Genomic DNA, 11,088 nt, shown 5'->3' with positions numbered 1-11,088 from the left:
TCCTATCCAACAATATTCAGTGACGGTACAAGATAGAGAACGATACATAAACTCCCGTTTTCCGTGAAAAATGTGGAACGCTCCATGATTTTGCATGGCATCCTCACGCAGAGGCTTAGTAGTTGATTATAACACACAGCGCTAGTATTGAGCCACAGTGTTGTAAGAATTTCTTATCAATTTAATACTCTTTATCTTCTCACGATGTTCTGTCATGTTGGATAAAGAAATTATAGGTCTAATGTTCTGTTTTCTGGGAAATTTTTTGATTTCATTGATTGATATATTTTTGTAGAAAGATTAGTTTACCTTCAAATTTTGAGTGTAAAAGATCGTTGGCATCAGGTGGTAATTTTGGTTTCATTTTATTTTTTTTTTACTTTATCGACACTTTCTAATAACCAAAACTAGTTGAAAATTTGTACTTGAATATTGGCGAAATGACTTTGGTCACAATTCACTTCTCTGTATTTCCGAGAGGTTATATTTATTTTAAATTGAAAAAAGAATAAACAATGAAGAGGTAAGTTTGAAGCTACCTTCCACACTGACTCAGTTACTCGTACTATCTCGTTATCGATGTACATTATCGATATTGCACTCAACGAAGCTAAATCCATGATAATCCATTGCCAGAGCATTGAACCGAGAGGAGGGAATTGAATAAGAAAGCATGAGTGATAGTTCATCAATAGTGTATTCATCAATTTTATCCAGTTAAATTTCGTTAGTTGCATTAGAATCTTTCATTTCTGTGAAAATCTCCACGTGCATCGAAGCAGTAGGTGAGTATAATTCTATATAAAAGAAGCTGAATATTCTATCTGTCTTCAGTGATTTATTTTCGGCATTGGTGGTGATAGAATCCCCTGTAATAGATAAACGAAAAATGATTGAAAATTTCAGCATACAGGAGACAGTTTATATTTTCACAGATTACAGAGTAATTTGACTTCTTAGAAGTCAAATTACAGGTAACTGGAAAAATTACTTTCATAATATTTCCAAAATACAGATTTGAAGAAATGTTTTGTGAAATAAAATTGCTTGAATCTCATCTAATTTGCATTGTTTGAAAAATATTTGTGACCATGGCTGTTGCTAGAAATAGGCCCCTCTTTTCTGGCCTTAATTGCCGAGATATTTTGCTTCGTTTAGTCAGGACTCAAGTTTATACCAGCGTCAATAGGTGATTGTGCACCAAGCGAGAAAAACGCAACTGTTGTGTTTGGAATCATTTCAAAAATTAATTTTATTTAGAAATTTATTCTTTCAATAAATCTGACTTTTTCGTTGCCCACCGGACGTTCAGTTGCTGCCGATGCAACTCAAATTACCGGGCGAGCTCGCCGGGCGCGATTTTCAAAACCTCAAAATTGTAAATTCAACTCAATTGCACTGTCTTTTTGGCCACTATATTCGTTCTTTTATTAATTTTTCTTCAGTCTCGTCTTAGATGCCAAACGGGCACGTCAATCAGACCGAACTCCTTGGGTCTACACGCGTTCGTAACTTCGGAATCAGTTATAAAATCCTGCCCGACGTACAAGTGATAAATAGACCCAAGTAAAATTCAAACAAGAAGTATTCTTGCTACCTTATATTTTTCAAATTAAACTTCATAGCTTAACGGTCGATGGACTGCGAATTGTTCATTACGTTTTGAGTGCGAAATTTTATGCTCAAATTATGAAACATTTTAATGCGATAAGTGACACAGATTTCAATATAAAAATTAAGTGAGATTGATGTGAAAATTGACGTATTATTATCAAAATCCAAACTCATTTGGAAAATTTACTTTGGATAAACACACAATATTGGTTTGTACAAAATATAGAAGAGGATCTATGTGTTTTGGCCTTCATACATTTATCAAAATTATCAAATCAAAATCTTTGAATCAAAAATCAATCAACACTTAACTTCGTTCGATTTCTCTCTCTCCTTTGGTTTCTTTTCTTGTTCAATCGAAAATCTTTCTAAGGAATAAAAATCAAAATTAACTATATTCAAGTTTCTCTTATTTAAAACCCTGACTTTATTATCATTATCATATCAAATTGCTAACTGAACCTTAGCTGCAGATGCACCTAGTGCTTTAAAGGGTAAGGATCTACTAAAATATTATTTTATCCCGACAATAAGAAAGTGGAAGATAACTCATTTAATATTTAATTAAATTTGTTTTCCAAAATGTTCCTGTTATCAGACAACCTTCCATTTCGCTTTAATGTCCTATTTTTCGTCCTAGATGCACTTACTATTTTTGATTAAAATTGCACAGTTAAATTTGATTTTTCTTCGGGAATGCAAGCAGGAAAGTAGATTATGTCATATCGAGAATCGTGGAAAACAACAGAAATCCCAAATAATGAAATAAGCTAGTTTCCTCCCGAAATGATGGGAGGGAAGTGGCTTACTTCACTCCTCGCATTCCTTTTGGTTTTGACGTTCCTCGGAATGATATAATCCACGCTCCTCCCTGCATTTACGAAGAAATATCGAACCGTGCAGTTATCACGAAAAATTGTATGTGCACCTAAGAAGGACATCAAAACCTGCGTGTGTATCGCTCTTGGCTTCGCCTCGGATAGTAATCCGCACGCGGATTGGAATGTCCTATTTTCCTCCATAGAAGTCAAATAATAAAATGAACTAAACTTAAACCAGAGCATTTACACCTTAATAAAGGTTATCTCATAACGGTCAGTTAAACCCTTGAAAACTGCAATTGTGAACAGTGTAATGGAACTGTGTTTTATTGTGTTTATTATTGAATCAAATATGCAAAAACATCGTACCAGCTAGGAATATACTAAAGCATTTTATATTATCAATATTTGCTTACACGCGAGATTTTTGGTTAAGGTGTGTGACGACGACGACGACCTTTGGCGAATTGACTGGCTATTTCTTGTCCTTTGGCAATCCATACTGTTGGATCAGGAATGTTACCCAGTCCTTGCATTCCCAAATTTCCCGGACCCATTCCACCGTTCATTCCTTGAGGAATTGGACCGTTATTATCAGGTGGTGCTTGACGAGCAATCTAGGTAGAAAGAATAAGCCAAGAAAAATCAGCAAAAGATGTATAAATTACTTTTCCATACTGACCTTCACTCTCACCAGTCCGGGGATTGGTGTTGACCCTTCCCCGAACTGGCAAAAGTGAAAGTCACTACGGAAAAATATCGTTCGCGCCTAGTGCCATAGGGGTTGTCGACGAGTGTGATTGGCAATCGATGTCAAATCAATGTTAAATCTTAGTATCTTTATTTATAAACAGATATATGAAGATTTTAAATTGATGAACAATGATCCACTTTGTCCCACGAGCCCCTAAGAAAAATAAGTGGATAATGGCAGTTTATTTATAAATGAGTATCGTTATTGTTGCTAATAAATTAGCAATTTGCTTCCGAATGGATTCTTTTTTTTGCAATTCTTATTTCACTATTCTCTTCTTCAATTTTTTCATGTCATAGTACTATCATCAATTGAAATGTCATCATAATTTTGTGTATTACTTCTTTCTGTCAAATAATGCTACATTCAGAGCCTCCAAGACTCGCATTCGTTTTCCATCCGGATTTAATCAAGGTTCAATGAAGGTTTCATCAGTATCTAGCCCAGATTTAATCAGGGTTTATTAAGGATTTAGCCAAAGTTTGAATCAGATTCTATCAGAAGTTAGTCGGAACCATGAATCAATATGTACCTGAGTTTAATAGCAATAGAGATTTTGATATAAAAAGATCACAACGGTACTGTCTAACTGGTTAGTCAATGCTTCTGTGCCCCGCCATTTTTCAATGTGATTAAGAAGGCATTGAAACAAACTATTCTTGCCGTGATTTAATTGATATTACTGATAATTCTTTCACTCATCATGGAAAATCGATTTTCTCTTTCAAATCGCATAAACAATAGTCTGTAACTCAAGAACGAATTGTGCGACTTTAATCATATTCTGACAGAATCAAGAGAGTATTGTTATCAATTTGTTTAACCATGGCTAATTCCCTTTTGATGACAATTTCCTTAAATCTGATATCGATCAATCAGAGTATGGTATTCGAGATCACGTAACACTTTCACATCAGTTTTATTTTGATTATTTTTCCAACTCAAATATCGGGCAATATAATTAGCCCATTCGACATCACGTGGTACAAGCTACAGGGTTTTCAACTGATAATTTTTTGATAATTTTCTTTGGTAGTTGCTACACAAAAAAACAAAACATCATGCAGTCAAATTAACCCCTCGTCAAACTGACAGATTGAATTCAATTGTAGTAATCCGAGGATTTTTATTCGAAATGAGTAGATTCGGAGTTCATTCCCTGAAAACCATTGATGAATAAGTAAAGGGGAATATTCCTGTCTATACGGAGAAAACGAAGAAGACAATTTGGAATCAATTTACCAGTTTTTGTGATGAGAGAAACTACACATTGAGTGCTGACATACAGATTGAATGCTGTTATATCAATTATACAATTTTCGTTTCTCAATTGTGAGTTTCGTCTCATGGTTCAATTATATTGCGCGACATTTGGATTAGAAAAATAATCCCCCGAATACCACACGAGCTTCGAAACCGAAAAATTGACTTGAATCACACCGAATTCGGTCTGAATCAAGTTAAAAAATCGACTTGAATCAGACCGATATTCCGGTTTGCATCAGTCCAAGTCCAAATTGATTCATGCCGTCAATTTGATATGAAACAAGTCGATTCCCCGCTTGGAGAATCCATGATTCAGTCCGACTTGATTCAAACCTACATTTTTTTGGGTGTATACTGGTATCGTCTGAGCTGGGCAGCTGCTTGTGCCAGCTCGCAAGCAGCTGCCCGCTTGATAGGTGCAATTAGTAGAAGGGAAATAGGAAAGTCCGTTCCTATGTCCTCATTCATTAATTAGGTAAATAACTTGAAGAAGGTGACCGAACCAAAATGTGGCCTTTGCGAGGTTCATACCAGCTGCGTCCCTGTTGCGAACCCTGGACAATACTCAGTGCTAATGAGGCTGGATACTTCAATAGAAAAAGCTTCACTACACATTAAATTTATATAAACATCAGTAACGTGGTAAAATTTTTACTGGGACAAAAATGAACGTTATCTCGCCCTTTTCCCTTGGTAAAGTCAGAAAACTGAAACTCGATGATTGCAGGCGCCCAGTTGTTCTTTGTCTCGACGGAAACAACAAACCGAAATTAGGTCGAAGCGGAAACATACAACGAAAATCCAAGATTCAAAAACACAAAAACTTAAACTTAAGGGGCCAAGGGAAAGGTGACAGGGTGCTCGCGCTGCTCAGGGGGTCGATTGGGGAGAGAGAGGTAGGTCGAGGTGGAAACAGGTTATCGGGCTCTTATTCTCAAAAAAGGAAACACAAAAGCTGAATTTTAATAATGAAATGTAGATGGCTATATTGTTCATAAATTTACAGAAAAGATGTACTCAAATTCACCCCAAAAGAAATCAACACTAAATAATCCATATAATACTGAACTCAATAATAAGAACAAATTTTCCCCTAAGAGAGAGAAATACAAGATTTAAACAGTGGCAATAAAAGAATGCACAATTGACTCGATAAATTTTGAGTAGATTCAGAAAATCAGAAATAGAGCCAAAATGAAATTAATTCTCTAAACTTCTATCCCTATAAGAATGACCGTAAACGCGACGGTAGACGCAAGAAAAATAATACCGGAAAACTAAGAACACGGTAACTAGGCCAAGATCGGCATAAACCATCATCCCTGCCAAATGAATTAATTGTGATCAAATCCCGAGTTGAGCGCAATTAATAACCCCAAAAGGAATCCGAATAAGTGCGATATACGTATCGAAATTGTACTCACATTCCTAACACAATAAATTGGGATTAACTTTAACCAAAGTATACGCAGTCAACACTCGAAATGTCGAATACGCCAAATACGGCACTCTATACCCAACGGTACTTGACCTTTAGTCCCTAACGGCCAGAACTGCACAAAAGTCTTACATCTGATTTCACTAAAGCGACATGAATGCTCTAATACTTTGAAAACCATTGGAAAAAGCACGATTAATCCACAAAACCAAGGCTCGAGAACGAATGGTGTAACGCAAAAAAAATACAACTTAACGAGTCGCAAATCCAAAGATAAAAATCAGGCCAGGTCGCTCCCTCTTTGGGATATGACCGGTAGGGGTTGGTGGAATTGGGTGTGACCCATTACGGGTCGAACCAATAACTTCCCGACCATTTGTTTTTGTTGACGCTGAGGTCATGCCACAGTGAATGCGGCACACGCTATACGCAACGCTAGTCATTGTCAAAAATATTCGGAAAACAGTTGGATGATTATTACATGCGTTGCATGCGTTTAGCGTTGCATCCATTGTGGCATTACCGTAAAGGTGATTTCGCAAAGAACGCATTTGCAATTCAAGTTAACTCAAACTTCAATCAAGTTTGAATTAAACCCACTTTTTACTTGACCCACTTCAAAATTCTCTCAACTCCGAATCTGATCCACTTAAAAATTTGCAACTTCAAAGTTGACTGACTTCAAAATTTTCCAACTTCAAAGTTGATCGACTTCAAAATTTTGTAGCTTCAAAGTTAACCCACTCTAAAATTTTCCAACTTTCCATTTTTTTAATTGCAAAATTCGAAAGTTTTATTTAAAAAACTCAACCACTGAGGCGATTTTGCTCAAAATCTAATCAGAATCAAATTATATGGAGATGCATCGACTACACAAAACTAATTCAAATCCCATCGTTACCTTAGGTAAAATGGTCGAATATCTATGAAATTAACGCTTTTTGGCATTTTTTTACAAGTTTTATGCGGATAAATAAAAAACCGCGGAGTCAATTATTTTCATAAACTAAACAGTTCTAAGTTACATGAACACACATCGTTTGAAGGAAGAAAAAAATCAATCGCTTCATTCGTTCAGGAGATATCGTTGGACAAAATTTTGGTCGCATACGCACACACACACACATACACACATACAGACATGTCTTCAAAAATATATCAGGATGATTCCGGAGGTCGAGAAATGTGGAAAAATCATCGAAATTCCACATTCGATTTTCGGGGTCATTACAATAACTTCCTCCCTTCGGATCGGGAAGTTAAAAATGAAAATGATAAGATTTCTTCGAATAGAATCATTGAATTTTCACAAAATCGTTATTTTCTACATGTTTTATGCGAATAACTACCCAACCGCTGAGACGATCTTCTTCATACACTGATCACCCCCGAGTTACATCAACACGCATCAATTGTAATAACAAAAATGCGAATAACATCATTTCTCCGGATGAAATCATTGAGTTTCCAAGAAATCGTCATTTTTTCACATGTTTTATGCGAATAACTACCCAACCGCTGAGACGATCTTCTTCATACACTGATCACCCCCGAGTTACATCAACACGCATCAATTGTAATAACAAAAATGCGAATAACATCATTTCTCCGGATGAAATCATTGAGTTTCCAAGAAATCGTCATTTTTTCACATGTTTTATGCGAATAACTACCCAACCGCTGAGACGATCTTCTTCATACACTGATCACCCCCGAGTTACATCAACACGCATCAATTGTAATAACAAAAATGCGAATAACATCATTTCTCCGGATGAAATCATTGAGTTTCCAAGAAATCGTCATTTTTTCACATGTTTTATGCGAATAACTGACAAACCGATGAAGCGATCGATCTCATAATCTAATCAGTTCTTAGTTACATCAAAACGCAACGATTGAAAAAAAAAATTCGAATCGCTTCATTTGTTCAGAAGATATCGTTGGACAAAATTTTGGTCACATACGTACATACACACACACATGTCTCCAAAAACGCGTTTCAGGATGATTCGAGAGGCCGAGAAATGTGGACAAATCATGGAAATTCCAAATTCGATTTTCGGGGTCATTACAATAACTTCCTCCCTTCGGGTCAGGAAGTTAACTAGGCGTAACTGTACGCAAATAGAATCCAACGTCAAAGCCGAAGTATTAAACACTAACGATATAACCAGTATAATTTCCAGAGAAATAATACACAATGATTCTAGACGATACGCAAATTGAAAATCTGTCAGCTAAACAATACAATAATTGTAGGCACAATACGGCAAAAAATCAAATTAATTTCTCAAAACGAGATAAGTCGCATAAGCGAAAGGTTCAGAACCAGAAGCATCGGTATAGGCTCACTATGAGCATTTGCCAGAGGCAAGGGTGAGCGCGAGGCTAGTCATCGGTTGACGACTCGCAACGGACTCTCTTTAAACGCGAAAACTTCCGAATTTATAGCTTTCCAAAAGGTGTGAAATGGGCAGAGAGCAAAAGCCGAATGCGTATGATAGAACGAGAACACTATAATCGTCACGTGATGACACGTAGGGAGAGATCGCAAGCTATGACATAGCAACTGTCCAGCGCTGAGTGCAGAGAAAAGAAATAATAATAATAATAATAATCATAATCATAATAACGAGCACGTAATTTCGACAATTCGTAGGCATGTGATTAACGACTAATCTAACAATAAACTCAAATATTATACGGGATTTTCCGGCAGTTATTCGGCCAGATAAATTCTTTTAACTATCATTTTCTCTCTGAAGCTGGAATTCTCTAGGATTCTGGGGATAGAGACGTATAAACTAATCACTAAGCAAAAACACAGAGCATTCAATTATCACGATCCATCATAAAACATGATCCCTAAACGTAAATGGCCTTGGCAATTCACACGCGTACAACGGCCATCATTGGTCATGTGACCTTCCACCGAAATCCCAAAACTGATATATCTCTTCCCAATTAACCCATCTATTGAGCGGCAGTATTTCAACTGCACCTAAACGTTTCTTCAAAGTATCAAATAAGTGACAACCCTAAAACAATAATTGCGCAGCTCGTTAATACCTCGGCCTATATCGCGAAAATCGTAGAGGCCCCGTATAGTTAAATTTATGAAATCCCTAACGCACGATTGGCACCAAAAAAAGAAATACTATTAAAACTTACTAAAATTAAACGAAAATTCACTAGAACGGACCTACAAAATCTAAAATTATAAATTACCCAAAGTTGACGGAAATCACCGAAACGCGATCGGGTCAACCCTGACTCTACAGACCCTAAAATTACTTAACGTTAATTATCTTTTTTTTTTAATTTAATAGAACTAAGCCTCTGGATCTTTGTCTGACTCACGAATATGGAGATTCTTTCCGTTGTCTCTGGATGGTACAAGGAATTTCCCAGAATTCCTTACACATCTCATAAGTTAAAATTTAGAAAGGAAAGAGGGACTGACGATAAGGGAAACTGGAATGAAAGAGGTAATAGGACAAAATGGGATCGGAGCTGAATTCGCCGGCAGGTGAGTTAGATCGTGAGGTAAAACGGGAAAGCAGGATAGTTAGAGTGGGGTAAAATAGGATGCAGTGGGTTACTCCGACAGTGGGGTAAAATGGGATAGCGGGGTGAATTGCAATAGGAGGTGAATCCTATAGCGAACTAGTTAAACAACAAGGTTATGTGGGGCAATTTTCGTTTTTTTATTATTTATGGATGTGTAAATTGAATGATGAAATGAATAAAGATGATGCGGTATATTGTGTTACTAACGCGTAGACTTCCACTTTTTCGCACGCACGTGTAGCACATCTAATTTTTTGTGATACCCGCCGAGTTCACTGTTTGGAACAGTAATGGGGGTAAGGTAATTGCTTTTATGCACGTTCGTGAACTTCACGCAAGCTAGTAGGGAAAACAATTACTTTACGCACATTAAACCATTTCGAACAGTGCACTTTTCAGGTGTGTATCGCAAAAAATTGATTTCCGCATTAAACAGAACGAGAATGCTATTGATCGCTCCGCTTCAATTCTTTATTCAATCGTGCCTCGCTTTCCCATTTTACTCCGAGGTCTTATCCAATTCCTTGTTTAATATAATATGAATTTGGTTTTACCCGACTATCCCACTAAACACCAGTTTCGAATTTATCTGCTGCCCAATTTATGCCACCGGTTAATTAGCCTGTCATTCCGTTCACCACTTATCCCATTTTACCTGACGATCTAATTCGTTCTTCTCCCGAATACCATAATTTTTGTAAAAAAACTGGGCCAAGAAAAAGTTTTGTTTTTTTCCTACTGGGAAATCGAAGTTTTTGAAAAATACATAGAAATAAAAAAGGAAGCCCTGTTAGGAATTTTGAATAAATGGTGATAGTGCAGATTCAGGTTTCTATAAGAAAAATAGTTCTCAATGGAATAAGTATTCTAAAAAAATTCTCCATGAAATAAAAAATCAGTAGGAGCAGGACCAACGTCCTTGACGCGGATCAAAGGATGGAGGAATAGATTGATACAGACAGTGAATTGAAAAACTCCGCGCCAAGAACGTTGGTCCTGCTTCTACTGATTTTTTATTTAATGGAGAATTTTTTTAGAATACTTATTCCATTGAGAATTATTTTTCTTATAGAAACCTGAATGTGTACTATCACTATTTACTCAAAATTCCTAACTTGGCTTCCTTTTTTATTTCTATGTATTTTTCAAAAACAGTTTTTTTACAAAAACATTTGTTTTTGTGTTTTTAGACAGATTTAATTATTTTTTTCAAAATAAGCAAGGACTGTTTTTACATCCGGTGAAATTTGTTCTTTTCAATTCAATTTAACTGATTCATTTTTCATAAGGTAGAACATTTTTTGAATCAACAATTGAAGGGAAATAAACAGTTCTACTCCAGATTTATTCTCTCCACCGCATTTCAAATTTTAATCATCTATTAACAATTTTCTGACTTGATTTGGTTCCTCATTCAATTTTTGCTCTGATGATTCCTATATGGATTGTATTTCGTGGAGAGATGAACTGATTTCCTTATAGGAATAGTCGAACAAAATGTTCACAAAGAATTCTTGTTAAAAACGTCTGTTTTTGTTTTTTTTTGTTTTTAAAAATATTAGGGAAACATTGGGTGGAATGGACTCTTCTGACTTCTTATTTCAATATTTATAACCAAGGAA

The 11,088-nt window shown here is 36.1% G+C and overlaps 1 protein-coding gene across 1 annotated transcript in view; it reads right to left on the bottom strand.

Annotated features, from left to right (window-relative positions):
* Positions 1–678: 678 nt before the first annotated feature.
* The window catches only part of LOC107044645, a 16,658-nt gene continuing 6,248 nt past the window's right edge, over positions 679–11,088 (bottom strand). Inside the window, exons 3-4 of the mRNA XM_015266594.1 lie at positions 2,852–3,052; positions 679–869 (exon numbers count right to left, since the gene is read on the bottom strand). Of these exons, the coding sequence (XP_015122080.1) occupies positions 2,867–3,052 (186 nt within the window). The 3' untranslated portion in view covers positions 679–869; positions 2,852–2,866. The remainder of the gene's footprint in view (positions 870–2,851; positions 3,053–11,088) is intronic.

This window comes from Diachasma alloeum, unplaced genomic scaffold (assembly GCF_001412515.2).
Source record: "Diachasma alloeum isolate Michigan unplaced genomic scaffold, Dall2.0 Dall_scaffold_00775, whole genome shotgun sequence".
Lineage (NCBI taxonomy): Eukaryota > Metazoa > Arthropoda > Insecta > Hymenoptera > Braconidae > Diachasma > Diachasma alloeum.
Note: the sequence above shows the minus strand (reverse complement) of the source record. Positions and strands in the feature narration are given on the sequence as shown.